Source organism: Staurois parvus, unplaced genomic scaffold, assembly GCF_062004578.1.
Source record: "Staurois parvus isolate SC_StPar_1 unplaced genomic scaffold, SC_StPar_1.0 ptg000287l, whole genome shotgun sequence".
NCBI lineage: Eukaryota > Metazoa > Chordata > Amphibia > Anura > Ranidae > Staurois > Staurois parvus.
Window position 1 is genome coordinate 10089993 of NW_028318083.1, and position 21458 is coordinate 10111450.

Sequence of the window (21458 nt, forward strand, 5' to 3'; positions counted from 1 at the left end):
TTCCTTCCTGCACTGTGAATGTTTACATGTTATGTGCAATTAAACCATGGCAACATCTAATGTTTGTGTAGTATTATGTTCAGCAGACTGTGTTCTTCTATTGTTGTGACTTAGATGACGTTCAGAGCACATTTTATGTCCAATTCATGCAAAACTCCACGTAATCCCAAGGGGTTCACATACTTTTTCTTGCAACTGTATATATATTCTTTTTTTATTTTTTTTTTAATTGTCCAGAGTATCATCTTGACCATTAAGCTAAGTGAAAATTTTCTTGCAAAGTACAAAGTAAGCAGCCTATTTACTTTTAGTAAATGACCCCCCTTGTATTAATATACTCTTGCTTAACGCTGGAGCCTTTTCCCCTTAGTCACTAATCAGAATTCAAGGGTAGGTATGATGCTGACTGCCGACTAAGGAAAAGAAATTACATCAAGAACAAGGTGATATATCATTCTGCAGTGTGTCAAGAAGAAGACAAACTGATCCTTGGGGGTTCCTCTACTCAATAAAACAGGGAAGTGAAAGCAAATTATTATATTTTTTACCTTAACTGACAACAAATTTATTTATTCGTTATTTAGCTTTGTCTGATGCATTGTGACTAACAGGTCATCCATGAAATTCTGATCACTTAGATCCAGATATGCTGTATAGTCTGCTGAAGTGCTAAGCAATTCTTTTCCTGTTCCGTCCATCCTAAGCAGTGGCATTGAACCCAAGTGATACCATTAAGTAGAATATACATATAGGCCCCTTGTATGTATATGTGTGTGTGTGTGAGGGGCCCTGACTCCAGTCCAGCATGTGTATTTCATCATATACATTGTCCACAACTTCCATCATCACCAATAGACAGCACACTGGGTAGATTTTGCCCCAGTGGAGAGATTTCTCCTTACTTCCTGTCCTGCCATGTGTGGGGAGGGATCTCCTAGGTGTTCCTGCAGCATCAGGTTTCTGGGCTACGACTGGAATAAGGTGACAGCATCGGAGGAGGGGCAGTAACCTCTGAGGCGGGAGAACATGAATGGTTGGTGATCTGTCCACTCTGCCTCCCCTCATAGCTGGACAATTCCAGCTCGCTCCTCCTCTTGGACGTAGTTATGCCATTATGCGGCACGCGCTCCCCAGTTGTCCTGGTAACAGGACATTCTTTACTAGCCGAACGATGGCAGCCGGGGGAGAGGTGTAGGGGAGGGTAATTATAATTTCCCTGCAGCCCCCCCTTCAATAATTGTGGGGGAAGAGGGCTGCAGGAGAATTATAACTGAAAGGAGTGACAACATGTTCTACCACAACAGGTGACACCAACCCTAGTGACACCACTGAACATAAGTTTGGCCCTGTCCCTTCCGGCCTTGCTTTGGACATATCCCAGTAATGGGAAGCCTTACTGACTAATTGGGAGGTTAAGCAGGAGGGAAGCTCACATACAGGGGGAGAAAAAAAATGTATAGAACATTTTAGCGGTTTATAAATCAATGGAGCTACTTATCATTCTGACGTGCTTTTCACTGAAGGTAATTTTTTGCTAATGCATTTTGCCCATCTTATACTCAGTTTGAATTACTCAAATTTGTTCTGCATTTATTCTATTAACAGCTGCATTAGTTGCATTCTAACACAGTATTCCACAATTAAAGCACACAATGTAAACTCATGGGATCATTCCTTTATTCATTATGCATTAGCCGTCACAGACATAAAAATGCACGTACAACTTTCCTGCTTTGTATTTGTATTTTCTAATAAGAACATAGTAACTGACACATGGACATAGAAGTTACAATCAATGGCCATGAAGCCTTAAGTATTTTGTCTCCTTTTACTTGCATGTGCATTCTGGCCAAGACCTGACACGTGTAATCTGTTACAATGAGTTAAATCTGCTTGTCTGAGCAAGCCTGCAAATATTCATTTATATACTCCCTGCCACTATTATCTTTCCAGTCTCAGGAAAAAAGGAATTTGAAATTTTTTAAATCTAATTATCACCACTCCCTCTGTGTCATGCAGTCCAGCAATATGCGAATTCAAAAGCTGAACTCACTAGGATAAGCTAAATATTCAGGTTTTCCTTTAAACACAAAATATGGTTGTCGTGTTGTGGAAGCAGACATTCCCCGATTCATTTGCCACATACGTTGTACTAATACTGAAGTAGTTCGGTAAATCGCATTCATTTGACGGCTTTAAATTAGTATGCCGCACATGTGATGAATTTGTTTCTGATGCATACTGACTATTAAGTAGGGGATTTTCCCTCATTTTAGCACGGCACATTGAATTGCACATGTTCAGATGATACTAAATGTTGTATTGGTGGTATTGGAGCAAAATAATATATGGAAAGTGCAGCAAATGTCTGCTTCCATCATGCCACATTTCTATGAAAACTAGTTTGTAAACCTTCACACTTCTACTTCACTCAAAATTTTCTATTATTCGTTCTATTTGGTTTCTGGATAATACATCCTAAATAGAACGTTCACAGCAGGATTCGATGAACATTGATTAACAGAATTTGGTATTTAGTGTTATATAAAGAAAGAATCTAAGAATTATTACAATGCACAGTTCTGCCTCTCTTCCTCACTGCCCAAATAACACAATTATTTAATGTAACACGGATTAACCAATCCAGGTTTGCTCAGTTAAAGTGGATCTAAGCCAAAAAAAACAAAAAAATGTAATATATTGCCACTTACATGTCTTTAGATGTGGTAGCTGCATTAGTTTCCATCCTAAGGCTTTTTTCCTTAATTCTACAAATAACGCACTTTCTAGACTGGGTTGACAACACTTAAAGTGGTTTTAAATCTCAGACATGAAATATGAAGAAATTATATCCCTCTATAGCAGGGGTGCTCAATCTGTGAGCCACGGAACCCTCCAATGTAGCCCGCGACCTCATGCTCTGGGATGGCAGGTCAAGAAGCCCAGATCGTGATCAACGGGTTGCTGACCCACCATCCCAGAGCATCAGAGTACATTGAAATGGTGCTTGCAGCAGAGGAGGCAAGCGGCTGGGGGGAGCAGGAGCCGCAAAAAGCAAAAAATGTTTCCTCTGTAACGCCGGCTCCTGTTCCATACCAAGTCCGATACCACGTGCACTTCACCTAGGACCTTTCTAACAGCCTGGACAGTGATGTCAGCAGAAGCTGGAAGAGGAAAAGGTCTATATTGTATTAAACATCAAATACACTGTCCATTTGCAATAGGCAAATTAGCATTTATATATAAATCCTGTATAATAATAATAATAATAATAATAATAATAATAATAATAGGTTCTTTGGGCTGTTTTCATACTGATCCGTAGGTGCATTGCAGTGCACCTGCGGCTTTCTTGTGGGTTAGCTGCATTGAGCCACAGACTTCTATTATATCCTGCAGGTTTGGTTCATTTTCTGAAAGTGCACCAAACGTCTGCATTCAGAAAGTACAGCACACATGCAAGATTTAATAGAAGTCTAAAACCAAAGCGCAGCCAACTCACAGGAAAGCTGGAGGTGCCCTCATATATCAATGTAAAAGTATCCATATAGGGTTGGTAAAACCCCAGAGTTGAGACCTGTATTTGCCACATACCCCCAACCACTTGTTTAGAGTCAGGGATTGCAACAGAGGCCCCGCCTTATGCTCCAGGGGGCCTTGCGGTCTCCCTGTCACATTCTGGAGGGGCAGCATATACAGGAACTCATCCTCTCAATTTAACTCCTTCAACTGCTGAAATCTGTCTTCTCTTCTTCTCCCTCCCACCGGCATTTGGCGACTGCAGGAGGAAAAAGTTCATAATGCTATGCAAAATAACAAAATTCGAAGTTCTGAACAATTTTATTTCATTGTGGTCCGAAACCAGTGAACAAATCACTTAAACGGACGTTCATCTAAAAAGGAGAAGTTCCGCTTGTCTGCCCCCTCCCCTCCTCCACTGCCACATTTGGCACTTTTATGGGGGAGCAGGTACCTGGTTTTGACACGTACCCGCTCCCCCATAAAAGTGGCGCAGTGGCGATCCAAACTGGATGTTCGCCCCCCCACCAAAGCCCCAAAGCGTTCTGGGTCACTTTACGGGTCCCAGAAGACTGCGGCCAATTCACAAAGTGCAGCACACTTCATGCATGCGCAGTAGGGAACTAGCTTTGAAGCTGCAAGGCTTCACTGCAAGTTTTCTCTAGTTAAAATGGCAGCGCCAGGGTGGGCGCCTGGGGTGAGGACATTGCTGGACCGTTGTATTAAAAAGGTCAGCAGCTACAGTATCACTCTTCAGAAGGTTGAGCACCCCTGCTCTTTACTGTGTGTATACATGTAGGAGGATTGATTTAATCTCTTTGTATCACCAGAGGCCATTCACTTCACAGGGTATATGTAAGGATCTATAACCACTTTAAATCACTCCACTGTATCTATGGTGAAGCAGTGTTGTCTAGGTTGCTATACTGATCTGGACTACAAACACCTACCTTTCCCCTCACCTCCATTACATGAGGAGGTATTGTGTTGTTAATAAAAGTTAGCTTGATTAAACATTATGATTTCAGTTCTGTACACAGAAATCTTGTGTCCTTGTAACATCTTATCAGGATCTACAGGTATTTTCTGCACTTACAGAAAATGTGGTAAGCCTGAAAAAAGTAAACCAATGCAGCCACCTCATCTAAGGATAGGTAAAACTACAATATATTATAATAAAGGAATTATATAGCGCCAACTGTTTGTGCTGCACTTTACAAAATGAAGGTAGACATTACAGTTACAATACAATTTGATACAAGAGGAAACAGAGGGCCCTGCTTGTTAGAGCTTACAATCTAAGAGGAAAGGTTGATTGATACAAAAAAGGTAATAGCTGTGGGGGGTGAGCAGATGGAGGAAATAAAAAAGCAGTTCACTAGTTAGAAGCAAGATAGGCTTCTTTAAAAGAGAAGGGTTTTTTGGGATCGCCAAAAAAGTGGATAGAGTAGGAGATAGTTGGACAGATTGGGGTAGGGAGTTCCGTAGGATGGGAGAAGCTCGGGAGAAGTCCTGGAGGTGAGCATGGGAGAATGTCTTGGGAGGATCGAAGAAAGCGGTTTGGTTGAGATTTTGAGACCAGGTTGGTGATGTAGCTGAGGGCAGAGTTGTGGATGGCTTTGTACATTGTTATTAGTACTGTATTATGAATTTTATTAGTTGGGCAAAGAAGTAGATGTTCACTTTTTCATAAGGAGTATCAAAGTCAGCTAAGTCTCCAATGACACTAACCAATTGGAGTCTAGTATACAATGAACTTACATCAGAAGCCAGGGACGAAATAATGCGAACAGTCCCAAAAACATTTGAAGTGTTGTGATGCGGATCACAACACTCAGTAACACACTACCGTGCAACACAGGGTGCTACATTACAAATAAATACATTTTTGAAGAAAATTGTGCAAAATGCTTAAAGCAACAACCATTAATGTGCATGCATTAAAGGCAAATATATGATCCCAGCATAGGAACAACACAAAAGTGTCATTTCAATCTGAAATGGACATCTATCATACCTCTCTATAATCTCAGCATTTTTGAGGGTCATGTACTGCATATATTCCAGGTCTCAGATTACAGAGAAAGTGGGTGAAATGGTTACTATTTTTCCTATTTAGCTATTTCAGCAGGTCCTCTTTAAATAGCAAAACCCTACCTTTTACTTGGCCAATGTTTGCCTTTAAGTAACTCCTGTCAGGTATTTACCTATAAAATGTCAAGTCAACTAAACTATTAGAATGGAAAAGAATGTGCCACTGCGGAGCATATAAAAAAAAAAAAAAAAAGGGGGAGGTTGGAATAAAAGATTAGCCAACAATCATTGTGACTAAGAATTACTAACTTCCTGTAAAAAGAAACTTTCACTGTGCTTTCCTAGTTGGGAATGATTCATTATAAAGTAAACATAGTCACAGGTAGCACAGAGACATTACTTCATGCTCCAGTTCCCCATATACACAGAAATGTCAGCAATTCTTTGCCCCAAGCTATAGGCAACCACCAAGCAGCACTTCTTACAAATTTTGCAATGGAATGTATTGTGTATATGGACTTTCAGAAACAAAACAGAACTACTGGGAAAGCATCAAAAAACCCAGGCTGGGCACAAATGTAACAAATACACAAAAAAGTCCTTCGTTCATACTGTGTCATTACATTTTTATCCCATTGCATTCGCTTTCCTTCTATACATACACAGTACTATGTAAAAGTCAGCTCTTCTGCAGAAGCATAAACAAATGGACAAGTTTGAGGACAGAAAATACAGTAGTTTGCTGTGGAAACAAAATGCAACATACGACATACATATCAAGCTTGTCCAGCACCACTAGACCAAATGTACCATGCTGCACCCATCTACAGTCCAGAGAAGTTTTTGCAGAAGTGGTCTTTATGGAAGACTTGCAACTAAAAGTCACTTCTCCAATGTGGAAATAGAGACAAACAACTCACCTATGTGCAAATACAGGATTGGTGTGAAGAACACATAATAGATGCCCTGAACTGAAAAGGACAAAAATTAGACATCTTGATTCTAAAAATAAGCATTCTAACTAGAAAAGGGCTGAAGAATGGTTTATAGATGAATGTCAGCAGGCAACAGAGAAGAACAGTAAAGGTTCCCAGAAGGTCTGAGGCTGTATTTTCACAAAACGGTGTTTGTGATTTGATTAAGTTTCATGGCACCTCATTGCCAAGAACTGCAGTCATATTCCTATCCATTGTGCAATAGTACCAGGAAGGCATCTGATTGGCCATGCTTTAATCTGCAGCTTGACAAAGACCCCAAACACATTGTCAAAATCATAAAAAAAAAAAAAAAAAAAAAGGAACACCTATCTGCAGCAAAAAGCAGACCAGGGAATCATGAAACAGTATGTTCCCACGAAGTCCTTATCTTCACATTATCAAGCCAGTCTGGCATTGCTTGCAGAGAAAGAAAAAGTAAGACCACCTCAAATGGAAGTTTGGTAAGAAAGACCTGGCACAAGCTGCAACTCAAGTACCTTGAGGAACTACATGCACGTGTAACTCAAGAGTACGGATGATTTTTTTAAAGTAGAAACTATGGCCTCCCATAGGAGATACAAAAAATGAACTTAAATATATGTGTATACGCAGTTACAATTTTCTTTTAGTCCCACAAATATTTGTTTAGCCTGCCTGTGAAGTCCACCCAATTCATCTCCCTCTGATGTATGGTATTTTTTTATTTATTTTTTTAAAAAGGAGGAAAAGTGAGGGAAAAAAAAAAAAGGAAAAAACAAACACACACACACATATTCACTTATATGACTAAAGCATCGATCCAATGTTGCAGTTGTCCCTCACCGGCCCCAAGACTGAGAACCTAGCAATCACATGACCTCAGTCCTTGATCTTCACTGAGTGGACAGCAGTGACTGCTAGTCTCTGGCTCTCTGCTCTGCCCCTCCAGCGCTCATTTGAGCACCAGGCTGTGGAGGGGGCAACTGGCTCAGGCCCTCAGTAGCACACAGACTGGGAGCCAGTTGGCCCTCAGGCATCTGGGATCCCTATTGGGATCCCTGCAGAGCCTGGACTGGCTCTATGGCATCAGCCAACAGCTAGTTTTAGTGGAACTAAGTTTAGGAACTACTGTGACCCTGAAGAGAAGTATGGCCAAAAGAGCTTGGGCCAAACTTCTTTTACGGCAAGGGTGAACACGAAACAAATTTACAATATACAGCCAACCATATGTGGAAACCCCTCCAATTTACTAAATTTCCTATAAAGAGTAGATCTACTGTATTTCATTTATTGTATTTACTGAATTTTCTAAATGTTGAATAATGAAATAGAATTATTCTCACCTTACGCTCAAGAATTTTGTATATTACTGCACAACATTTGTGTACATAACTAAAAACAACTGCAAAGACTGATTAGCGTGACTGTGTCACCTATGGGCAAGTACCGTAGTCTAAAGCCAGCCATACAATTTCGCACCTTTAGTGGGCTACAGCAACGGCTGATTTTTGAGCGACCATCAAATTCGAGTGATCGGGCATGTTGGAAATGTTTTGAAAAATTAACGAATTTCTAATCAATGATAGGAGAATCGTGCGAGAAATGTAATTGAAAAAGATATGAGCATGAGCTGTGACCTGGAAAGAAAAGAAAATTCTTGGCCAAAAAAATTCTTTTCTGTAGCAACATGATATGAAATTAAAGGCTTGTTTGGTCCAATTTCAAAATCAATGGTGGCATCATCAGATTACAAAAACGCACCAAAATTTCCCATCTTCTAAAGAAAACTTCTTTAGAATTTCGGAATTTGACCCATGTATGGCCTGCATTAGTGGTAGATACCTTGAATATCGCCTAAACAAACATAGCACCAACCTTGAGGGAGGACAGAAGATGAAATGAATAACTGGTAAACTTCCATATTTAGAATACATTATCAGTGGTAACATACAGAATATTTTATGACTGATCCACTTTACAGAACATAATATAAATCAAAAGAAAAGAATTGCAATCCTTTTGTATTGGATTGTTTAGAGCAAACCATGTGGATTTGCTTAGTCTTCCTCGGTGTACCACTAAGACAAGCCAAGAAGGCCTTTAGTAGATATACTGTATATATTTGTACATTTCTGATGCCACAGTATATCTGGTTATGTTTTTATTTCCATTCAACGTCATGCAGTTGATAACCTCTACTGAACTGTGCAAAAAAGGCCTTTTGTCTGAAAATGGCCTGATCAGCTTGCTGGCACACTTACAGAGATTCATCGTATGAAAATGTGATGACACAAATAGTTAACACCACAGTCAGGAGAGCACAATTACATTTGTGATCATTTTAATAACAAACCCTTTCAACTCATTAAACAAGGAAAAAAAAATGTTGGTGTGCTAAAAAATATTTTTAGCCTCTGGCTTATTATTTACCATGAACCACTGCAACACCTCTTCCCCTCCCAAAATTATCTTTAATGAGATGCATTACTGATGTAATTAGAAGCCTAGCTGGAATTTAGAGTTGAGCAAGTAGGCCAAAATGTCCTGTGGTTGCAAGTTCAACTTCTACACTGCAGGACCACCAAAGAGTGGCTTATCTAATATACAGTGCGAGGACTAAATTACACAAACCAAACAACAGAATGTATGCAATTTACTGGCATTAGAGTAGTACAACATGGATTCTGGTTGGTTACTGTCATCACTACACTTTGCAACAGTGGACTAGATTATGAGTTACTTATTTATAATTCTATGGTTTATCAGGTATATGGATACCAGGAGCAATGCCAGAGGAACTTACTTTAGAAAAAAAGAAAAGAAAGCGAGCAAAATCCTCTCTTGTATTAAAAGAGGTATAGACTCCAGAGAGAGAGAGATATCATATTACCCCTGTACAAATCATTAGTAATACCTCATCTGGAATATGCAGTTCAATTTTGGGCACCAATTCACAAAAAGAACATTGGGGAACTGGAGAAAGTACAGAGAATGGCAACCAAACTGTTAAGAGGTATGGAAGAGCTCAGCTATGAGGAAAGATTAGAAGAACTGAATTTATTCTCTCTTGAGAAGAAGAGATTAAGGGGGGATATGATCAACATGTATAAATACATCAGTGGTTCATATAGTGAACTCGGTGTAGAGCTATTCACCCTGAAGTCATCACAGAGAACAAGGGGGCACCTTTTACATCTGGGAGGAAAAGAAATTTAATCTCCAAACACGGAAAGGTTTCTTCACAGTAAGAGCTGTGAAAATGTGGAATAGACTCCCTCAAGGTTGGTTCTGGCCAGCTCAGTGGACTGCTTTAAAAAAAGGCCTGAATTCTTAGATACACATAATACAACGGGTTACTAACATTTATAGGTAAAGTTGATCCAGGGAATATCCGATTGCTTCTCGGGGGATCAGGAAGGAATTTTTTACCCCTGCAGGAGCAAATAGGATCATGCTTTGTTGTTTTTTTTTGCCTTCCTTTGGATCAACTGTGGGTGTAGGATTATAAAACTTTTTTTTTTTTAATATGGTTAAACTTTTGTCTTTTTCAGCCAGACTAACTATGTAACTATGAATGTTTGATTCTAAAATGTTTCATTTATGGACAGATGCTGACTGAATCACACACTAATCTTTTTTTTAATATCTCTGAACATCAGTTTTTATGCCTGCTCACCTGCCACAGCAATTTTTGGCGAAGACTTGGACTTTGGAGTCTCAATTAGATTTAAATATCAAATTGGAGAGTTTTTGGACTGAACACCCACTGCATCAAAAAGAGCGGCTTATGTTTTTGTCTCACTAATATGCGTGAAGCACGTTTGTCAAAAGTTAAACAAATAGTTTTTACATACCAGCACTTTGTTCTCAAATTTGTCTCCTTTGACTTCCAATTTCACCTTCTTCCGCACAGCAATCTTAATTTTTCTTCCGATGACATCCCTTATGCTTTCTGAAATTAAAATGGATGACAAATCACAGAATTAATTTAAATACAGAAATCTCAGAAATATTTTATTATGAACAGTGAAGAGCTTTTAGGAGGTACTGTAAATCTGCAGCATTTTGAGGAACACAGCAAGAACACTTAGAAGTTCAACATTTTGGAGGTCATTCTTATGGTCTTGCAGTATAATATATCTATGTGTTTTAATACAGTGTAGTTGCAATTCGATACATTTGTGACTCAAATGTAGTAAAATATACCTCAATGCCTAGAGCATAAAAATTATATTTTATATTATACACTCACACTGACTGGCCACTTTATTAGTTACACCTAGCTAGTACCAGGTTGGACCCCCTTTTGCTTTCATTACTGCCTTAAAAAGGAGAAGTACAGCCAAAGCTCTTTTGGGAGAGCAGACGCACTTGGAGCTGGCAGGAGACAGATAGCGGATCGGACCGATGCTGCATCCACTTAGGTAAGTATGAGTTTAAATAAATACCATATATATCTTTTAATTCTGCATGGCAGAGATTCAACAAGGTGTTGGAAGCATTCCTCAGAGATTTTGGTCCATATTGACATGAGCATCATGATAGCATTACACAGTTGCTGCAGATTTGTCAGCTGCACATCCATGATGCAAATCTCCCGCTCCACTACATCCCAAAAGGTGCTCTATTGGATTGAGATCTGGGGACTGTGGAAACCATTATCATGAACTCATTGTCATGTTCAAGAAACCAGTTTGAGATGATTTGAGCTTTGTGACATAGTGCATTATCCTGCTGGAAGTAGCCATCAGAAGATGGGTACACTGTAGTCATAAAGGGATGGACATGGTCAGCAACAATATTCAGGTAGGCCATGGCAGTTGTACAGTTAGGTCCATATATATATATATATATATATATATATATATATATATATATATATATTTGGACACAGGCCCAATTTTAGATTTTTTTCAGGTATTTCGCATAATTTATTCAACTATAGTTATACCGTATTTGCCGGCGTATAAGACGACCCCCTACTTTTCCTGCTAAAATGTAGTGTTTGGGCTATACTCGCCGTATAAGACTACCCCTCTTCCAATGCACACCAGTGGGAGGAATAGTGCCCCATCATCGGTGTCAGTGGGAGGAATAGTGCTCCATCATTGGTATTAGTGGCAGGAATAGTGCCCCATCATTGGCATTAGTGGCAGGAATAGTGCCCCATCATTGGCATTAGTGGCAGGAATAGTGCCCCATCATTAGTATCAGTGGGGGGAATAGGTGCCCCATCATTGGTATCAGTGGCAGGAATAGTGCCCCATCATTGGTATCAGTGGGGGGAATAGGTGCCCCATCATTGGTATCAGTGGCAGGAATAGTGCCCCATCATTGGTATCAGTGGGGGGAATAGGTGCCCCATCACTGGTATCAGTGGCGGGAATAGTGCCCCATCACTGGTATCAGTGGGGGGAATAGTGTCCCATCATTGGTATCAGTGGGAGGAATAGTGCCCCATCATTGGTATCAGTGGGGGGAATAGTGCCCCATCATTAGTATCAGTGGGGGGAATAGTGCCCCATCATTAGTATCAGTGGGGGGAATAGTGCCCCATAATTAGTATCAGTGGGGAGAAATAGTGCCCCATCATTGGTGTCAGTGGGAGGAATAATGTCCCATCATTGGTGTCAGTGGGGGTGGAATAGTGCCCCATCATTGGTGTCAGTGGGGGGTGGAATAGTGCCCCATCATTGGTGTCAGTGGGGGGTGGAATAGTGCCCCATCATTGGTGTCAGTGGGGGGTGGAATAGTGCCCCATCATTGGTGTCAGTGGGGGGTGGAATAGTGCCCCATCATTGGTGTCAGTGGGGGGTGGAATAGTGCCCCATCATTGGTGTCGGGGGGGGGGGGGGGATAGTGCCCCATCATTGGTGTCAGTGGGGGGGGGGGGGATAGTGCCCCATCATTGGTGTCAGTGTGGGGGGGGGGGGATAGTGCCCCATCGTTGGTGTCAGTGGGGGGGGGGATAGTGCCCCATCGTTGGTGTCAGTGGGGGGGGGGATAGTGCCCCATCGTTGGTGTCAGTGGGAGGAATAGTGCTCCATCATTGGTATCAGTGACACCAATGATGGGGCACTATTCCTCCCACTGACACCAATTACACTTGCTGACCCTGTTCTAGTATGGTGCTGCTGCAGCCAGCATATGTGGTTGCAGCAGCACCTCTACACTGAACACTTACCTGCTGCTCCTGCACTCGATTTTCGTGGGGCCGCTCGGCTCCGCCCCCTCACCGGTGATTGGCCGCCTGTGTGCCTTTCCTGAGCTACAGTTCTGGCGGCCAATCACCGGTGAGGAGGCGGAGCCGAGCAAACGCGCGAACATCCAGTGGCCGAACTGAAGGAGCAGCCGCGCTCCCTGGACCGGATCGTCGTGGGACCGGAGCCAGGTAAGAAACAGCCCCTGCCCACCCCTGTACTTAGTGTCCCTTCCGTTGGAAGGGGGGGCGGCGGCACCGCCCCCCTAAAAAGAGTCAGTATGCCGTATACCGGCGTATAAGACGACCCCCGACTTTTGAGAAGATTTTCAAGGGGTAAAAAGTCATCTTATACGCCGGCAAATACGGTATATTGGATATGGGCTGAAAGTGCACACTCTCAGGTTCAATTTGAGGGCATATACATCCAAATTGAAGCAAGGGTTTAGGAATTACAGCATTTAAAAGTAGCCATCCCCCCTTTTTCAAGGGACCAAAAATAAATGGACAAATGAATAGAATCAAAAATAAAATGTTCATTTTTAATATTTTCTTGAGAATCCTTTACTGGCAATGACTGCCTGAAGTCTGGAACCCATGGACATTGACAAAGAATGGGTCTCTACCTTTCTGATGCTTTGCCAGGCTCTAATTGCAGCTGTCTTCAGTCGTTCTTTGTTTGTGGGTCTTTCTGCCTTTAGTTTTGCCTTCAGCAAGTAAAATGCATGCTCAATTGGGTTGAGATCAGGTGATTGACTCGGTCATTGCAGAATATTCCACTTCTTTTCCTTCAAAAGCTTCTGGGTTGCTTTTGGGTCATTGTCCAGCTGTACTGTGAAGTGCCATCCAATCAACTTTGCTGCATTTGGCTGAATCTGGGCTGACAGTATATCTCTAAACACTGCAGAATTCACCCAGCTGCTTCTGTCTTCTGTCACATCATCAATAAAACACCAATGACCCAGTGCCACTGGAAGCCATGCATGCCCAGGTCATCACACTGCCTCCACCATGTTTTACAGAAGACTTTTTGTGCTTTGGATCATGAGCTGTTCCAAGCCTTCTCCACACTTTTCTTCCCGTATTCTGGTGCAGATTAATTAGTTTCATCCGTCCAAAGATAGCTTTTCCAGAACTGGTCTGGCTTTTTTAGATGTTTTTTGTCAAAGTCTAATCTGGCTTTTCTATTCTTCAGGCTTATGAATGGTTTGCACCTTGTGGTGAACCCTCTGTATTTGCACTCGTGAAATCTTCTCTTGATTGTAGACTTTGACAATGATACGCCCACCTCCTGGAGAGTGTCCTTCACTTGTCTGGATGTTGTGAATGGGTTTTTCTGTACCATAGAGAGGATCCTGCGATCATCCACCACTGTTGTCTTCCGGGGACGTCCTTGCATTTTTATGTTGCTGAGCTCACCAGTGCATTCTTCTTTCCTCAGAATGTACCAAACTGTTGATTTAGCCACTCCTAATGTTGCTGCTATCTCTCTGATGGATTTGTTTAATTTTTGAAGCCTTACAATGGCTTGTTTCACTTGCATGGACAGCTCCTTTGAACGCATGATGTAGGTTCACAGCAATAGATTCCAAATGCAAATACCACACTTAGAATTAACTCCAGACCTTTTACCTGCTTAATTGATGAAGAAATAACAAAAAAAGCAGCCCACACCTGGCCACGAAACAGCTTTTGATTCTATTGTCCAATTACTTTTGGTCCCTTAAAAGAGGGGGATGGCTACTCTTAAGAGCTGTAATTCCTAAACCCTTCCTCCAATTTGGATGTACATGCCACTCAACTTAAACCTGAGAGTGTGCACTTTCAGCCCATATCCATTATATAAACCAGGGTGGATAAAAATCAATGATAAAAAAAAAAAAAAAAAATTGATATTTTTTTAATTTAAAAATCGGATTTTTTTTATTTAAATCGGATTTTTTAAAATAAAATGCTTTTTGAGGAAAATGTATTACCATCCAAAGGTTATTCCATCATGAAATAAAGATTCCTTTTTTAATTATGTAGAAAAAGGCTGTATATGTTTAATTTTTTTGGTAAATAAATTCCATGAATCCATTCACAATGTCATGCTCTTCCAGAGGTTTTTGTAAGATTATTGGGCAGTTTCTCTGCCTACAAGATATTATCACAGATGCTTGGTTTACTTTGCAGTTATCAAAACTGAATTTGACTCAGCGGAGATCACATGCCTCTTCACAGCAAAAATGTTATAACATGAACAGAGTTAAGAAAAAGACCTTAATCCTAACTTCTACAAACCTATGAATACAGAATCAACCCCTTCACTGCTAAGCTTCAAGAAGTTCAGTGAATAGAATAAAAACAATATTTTTCTGATTGTTTGGAGTGGAATAGATCTGCACAAGAAGAAAAGTGAAACTAAGGCTACGTTCACACTAGCGTTGTGTGCAGGCGGCAGAGAGGTGTTTGGGAAGCGTTTTTACCGCTTCCCAAACGCCTCTGCCAATTCTGCACATTACAGCACATGGTGCTGCTCTAACAGGAGCATTTGCGTTGCGTCGTGGCAAAACGGACGCCTCTGGTCGAGTCAGGAGGCGTTGAAGCCTCCTATTCTCATCTATGGTGTCGCTCCGCAAACGCCCGGCCGGCGTTTGCGACGCGGTTGTGGGGCGTTTGCGGAGCGGTAACACCACTCAAACTGCATTATAGGCGTTTGTGGGGCGTTATTAACACTCGGCAAACGCCTAGCAACCTCCGCTAAACCGTGCATGCGGCGTTTGCGGAACGCTTGCCAAGCGTTAAAAACGCTCCGCAAACGCCGGACCAACGTTTGCTAAACGCTATAGGGGCGTTTGGCAAGCGTTGGTAAAACAGCCAAGTGTGAACGAGCCCTAAGTGTGAGGAGCAAGGGGCTGACAGTCTAAGTTTCTTAAAATATATATATTTTGTTTAGCCAAATTAGTTAAACATGGATGTTTGTTTACGCAAATAACATATGCTGGAATGTTATTGTTTCAGTTGATTAAATCTATTTAAATTGTTTTATTAAGGTAATGATTATTTTTCTCCTTCCTAAGTACAACAGAAAAGTTGTCCAAATATATTAAACTGGGGATAAAAAAACTAATATGAAAAGTTGTTATTCTAAAAATCTTCATCTACTTGCATATTAAAGTTATACCAGCAAGAATTAGTCTTTACGTAGAAAACTAGGATTTAAATCAAGCCTTACTGACTAGTGATTTAAATCAAATCCACCCTGATATAAACTATAGCTTGAATATCTTTTGGTAAATATCTGAAAAAAGCTAAAATTGTGCCTGTGTCCAAATATATATGGACCTAACTGTATGATGCTCAATTTATACTAAGGGGTCGAAAGTGTGCAAAGAAAATATCCCCGACACCATTACACCACCACCACCAGCCTGAACTATTGATACAAGGCAGAATGGATCCATGCTTTCATGTGGTTTATGCCAACTTGTGACCCTGCCATCCAAATGTCACAGCTGAAATCGAGACTCATCAGACCAGGAAACGTTTTTCCAATTTTCTATTGTCCAATCTTGGTGACCCTTTGTGAATTGTAGCCTCTGTTTTCTGTTCTTAGCACTCAGGAGTTGCACCCAGTGTGGTCTTCTGCTGCTGTAGCCCATCTGCCACTCACTGGATATTTTCTCTTTTTCAAACCATTCTGTGTAAACCCTACAGATGGTTGTACGTGAAAATCTCAGTAATCAGCAGTTTTTGGAATACTCAGACCAGCTCGTCTGGCACCAACAACCATTCCAAGTTCAAAGCCACTTAAATCCCCTTTTTGTCCCCATTCTGATGCTCGGTTTGAACTTCAGCAAGTCGTCTTCAACACATCTAGATGCCTAAATGCATTAAGTTGTTGCCATGTGATTGGCTGATTAGCAATTTGTGTTACCTAGCAATTGACCTGGTGTACCTACAGTAATAAAGTGGCCAGTGAGTGTATATGGAAAGGCTTATGTCCAGGGCTGTATTAATCATCAAGGCACTCATGGGTCAGCCATGACCAAGACCTGATGGCCAAAATGCATTGGCTGTTTTACAGCTAGTATACAGGTTTTTTCAATAAAGGATAATTGATGTTGGATGCCTGTCCAAGTGCTGAATTCTCCTCTTGTGACTCATGGACCATTGCCTAAGACAGCATGGTTAAAAAGGAGGCAACATTAAGCTACAATATTTAAAAATTGTGATACGTCTGCCTTTATTATTTAAGAACTCAACTAGCCACTTCTGGACATTTGTGGCCAAAATCCGTAAGAGAAGTGTAAGGAGAAGTGGGCGCAGGCAACATTGAGAGCAGCCAAAGGGTTCTTTATAACTCAGGATACATTAAACTATCTCTTCTTTCTCTACTGCAGTGGTCTGTGCAGTTGAAGAGTAGCTTTGCACATAAACCAGAAGCCATGCAAATGGATAGCGGATTCCAGCATTAGTTTTAACTAAAAACTGCTTGACACAAAAGGGTATCATCGTATAGGAGAACCCAGTGCAGCAGGAGGTCGAAATACAGGCTTTTAAAGCTTTGGACCAGTGTTTGTCAACTTGCAAGATATAGGAGGCCTCAAATCCAGCCCAGACATCAAAAAGGGGCACATATAATGTTTATATGACTGTCAGACTGCAGACATGCTAGAGGAAATGGTTGTCAAAGAAACTGCACTGGAGGACTGATTGGAGACTAGGGATATTCCACAGAAGATAACGAGAGACTCGGAGCAGATTAGACTAGGCTAGTAGAGCCCCCCCCCCCCCCACTATTACCACTTTACAAATCAAGGCTTCCATTGTCACTACAGACTGTTGGGAGTCCAAGAGCCACCCAACAAGTATCAAAGGGCTGCATGTAGCCCCACAGCTGCAGGTTGGGTATTAACACACCATTCATTTAATTCCAGTAAACAGGTTTTGCTTTTGGAAATCTGCCAAAATATATAAAAAGCAGATATGAAAAGAGAAGTGTATAATTTTATTTTTAAATATGTATGCTTGAGGCGTTTTACATCCTAGAATATTAGCATAGACACCACATACCTTAATTTATATTTTAGAGTAACCCAAAATCCCCAAACCCTGGATCACTCTGTTATGCACCTAGGTCCAACCACTCCTGTATTGTCCCACTTCTCAATGATGCTACCTTTCAAATTGATGGGCCTATAGTGAGATGCCAAAGTGCCAACATCCTAACTGAAGAATTGGAGAAACCTAGAAGATAATGTGCTGAACCTATGAATGTCTATATTAGCATTCAGCCTAAGGTTGGCAAAGGTAACTCTACTTTCATGGAAAAGATATATAGCAAATAAATAAAAAATTATAATATTGCATTTAAAAATTCCAGTAGATCTACTGAGTGATGCTGCTGCAAGAGCTATGTGAGCACCATCAGATAGGAAAGCAATCCATCACTGCTCATGGAACCCCTAGCAATATCTGAAGGAGCAGAACCCTGCTTGAGAAAGGCTGGTGTAGAGATTACCGAAAAATTATATGTTTTCGTTGTAATGCACCAGGGTAGGCTAAGACTCAACTGGCTGCAGGAGCTCACATTTGTCAAAAAAAGTTCTATACAGCACCAAATTACCCAAGAGGCTGGACTTTTAGCTTAGAATCACACAAGTGCTGCTGCATAATCATGCGCTTTTCAGTGCGTTTTGTGTATTTTTAATGCCTTTTTAAACTTCTTTTTTTTTTGGAGGAGACTGGTTATCAAACACAAAACTGTGCCAAAAATGCACCAAAACTGCTTGTACATGCGCTTTTCATGTGCTCCCATTAGAATCTATAGGGCTAAAATGCACTAAGCTACACCAAAAATGTGATTTCCATTCATACAAGGCAGTACAATGTCAAACACAGGAGAAATTGCACTACTGTAAACGGAGGACATATCAGATCATTTTTAAAACACTTGGAAAGAAAAAAAAAAAAGTCATTGTAAACCCTTCTGCTTCCACTCCGACAGAATCAGAAATATCAAGGGAAGCACCTATGCAGCACAAAAAACTTTAGCAGCATTGGTGATAATGACATCTCTACTGCCAATAGCTGCTGACCTACAGTGATCACAGCATTTTAGGAATATTAAGGACCCATTCACACTATGCAGTTACCTGCTTTTGACCAAGGATAAACCGGGCAGCACAGTGGCGAAATGGTTAACACTTCCGCCTGGCAGTACAAGGGTCATTGGTTTCGAATCTCAGCCACGGCACCACCTGCCTGGAGTTTGCATGTTCTCCCTGTGCCTGTGTGGGTTTCCTCCAGGTACTCCGGTTTCCTCCCACACTCCAAAAGACATGCTGGTAGGTGAATTGGGTCCTGTCTAAATTGGCCCTAATATGTGTATGTATGAATGCGAGTTGTGGATCTTAGATTGTACAGCCCTTGAGGGTTAGAGACTGATGTGAATGTACAGTATATATGTAAAGTGCTGCGTAAATTGACGGCGCTATATAAATACCTGAAATAATAATAATGACACACAAAAGAACAATAGTTTTCTATGTGTCATGTTCACACCAGAATGCAGTGTTCCTCTGCATTTCAGAGCTCTGGATGGCATTGAATGTCACTGTAAAGAAAGCACAGTGCACCGCGCTACTGTTCAGTTATATTAATTGTCCAAAAAAAAAAAAAAAAAAAAAGAGCTATATGATGCGATAAAGCATGCAACACACAGCCCCCCACTACCAGGCTCTTCAGTTAACGCTGGTGGTGAAACCACTCAGATTCAGGCTCCGTTCACACCTATAGTTTGCTTTCTGTCCGTTTTGCAGTGCGTTTCATGTTTTTTTTAAGTGGAATTTTTTTTGTTGCTGGGCAGAATACAAAATGGAAAACACTACCATGCATTTCAGCAGATTCTCCATTGAAATCTATTGTAGCAAAAATGCTGCTTTTTGCTTTTAAAAAAAAGTCTCTGACCCTTTCCAAAAAGGCAGCTGCTCAAAAAAGCATAGATGTGAACATGTTCCATAGGAAACCATGTTAAATGGACTGGAGTGAGTTTCTGCTAAAAGCAAAAAGCACTAAAAACCGCATTGGTGGGAATGGAGCCTTAGTGTGCAGGGAGCAGCATTTTGGGCTGCAGCTAGTGTAAATGGGCCCTAAAGTATACCAAAATTATTTCAGTAAAAAGGCAACTGCCTAATTCACCTGTGTTTATGTTATGTTAGGTGAGAATTACTTAATCAGACCAAATTTCAATCCATGTATGGGCACTGTGGTTGTACAGAAGTTAATCGAACAGGGAAAATCCCACAGGGCGGTTGTACTGAAGCCAATTGTTAGATCAGCACTGCAGGCTATACCCGGCAATGCTGATCAGTGTATTCTGACGGCAAGAAAGGCTCCCTGCCATCAGAATACAAACACTTAGTGGGGAGGATTCAATGTGGATGAGGGAATTGAGTCAGTTTTCTTTCTTTCTACCCGGCAGTCTATGGGCTGCCTTAAAGGAGCAGTGTAGCCAAAGCCATGTTGGTTATACTTCTCCAATGGATCATAGGAATGCAGTTAGTGCTGCACTCCTGTGACCTGTTTTCAGCTGACAGCAGACGGACATCACAGAGCCGGTCCAGGCTCTGAAAAGATCCTCCTAGAAGCCTGGACCAGCACCTAGCTCAACCTCTCAGCCATAAGTTCCCACCCCCTCCACAGTCCTTCGCTCCAGTGAGTGCTGGAGGGGCAGAGGAGAGAGCTGGAGACTGCCAGTCACGTCTCTCTTCTCAGAGCGGAGGGAAGAAATGAGCGATCAGTGGTGTTTGATCGCTCAGTTTTCACTGCAGCAAGGGGGTTCTAAGTTATTTTCTAGCAAAAAATGCTGATTTTATAATGTGTGAAAAATTTAACAATTGCCATGGATGGAAAGTGGTTAAGGAGGCATTGTCGCCTTGTTGGTGCAGGGCAGGGTCACAGTGGGGTTTATTTACTAAATCTGGAGAGTCCAAAATCAGACTCCCTTCTGCATAGAAACCAATCAGCTTCTAACCTCAGCTTGTTCAATGAAGCTTTGGCAATGAAACCTGGAAGCCGATTGGTTTCTATGCAGAAGGGAGTCTGATTTTGGACTCTCCAGCTTTAGTAAATAAGCCCGTGTGTGTCTGGAAAAGAGATCTCTCAAAATGCTTACCTTACCTGTGTTCCCTCACAACTCCTTGCTCCTCTGCAGCCAGCTCGGTGGTTAGCTGCCTCAGTGTCCTGGGAAGCAGTGACTCCCCCAGTCATGTTAGTGCTTGGGCCTAGGAATGACTGCTAAATTTGGGTACCATTACAGAGAAGCAGATCACACGCTCTTCCATTTCTTGAATTGTTGTGTCATTGGAATCAGAGGAGCTAGAAACTGAGGGACCACAGGTAAGGCAAGTATATGGGAGGACAAGGGATGCCATTTCCAGAAACTCAGTCACTTGGAACTTCACGAACAAGGTGACTCATGTTTCACATGACTGTCATATGCCTTTAAGTGTTTTCTATAATTTGTTTCTGCTCCTGAAGTAGATGAGATTATGATCTTTTGACCTATTTGATGTTCATTGTTGTAAGATTCTCTCAGTTTATGGAATAAACTTCACAAGATCTACAAGGTGTCATCTGATCGAGCCACTGCCTGTGTCATTCAGCTAAGATTGGAGTTATCGCTATCTCATCACAACTGTAAGTTACAGAGATCACACTTTCAATGCTTAGATTGGAGAGACAGAACAGTGACAGTGTCTCAT

General features: G+C 41.3%; 1 protein-coding gene across 2 annotated transcripts in view; it reads right to left on the reverse strand.

Moving 5' to 3' along the window:
* CARMIL1 (capping protein regulator and myosin 1 linker 1) overlaps positions 1 to 21458 on the reverse strand; it is a 401711-nt gene that overhangs the window by 373397 nt on the left and 6856 nt on the right. For both annotated transcript variants that reach the window (XM_089682230.1, XM_089682229.1), the window contains exon 2: positions 10364 to 10461. In XM_089682230.1, the coding sequence (XP_089538356.1) occupies positions 10364 to 10461 (98 nt within the window). The remainder of the gene's footprint in view (positions 1 to 10363; positions 10462 to 21458) is intronic.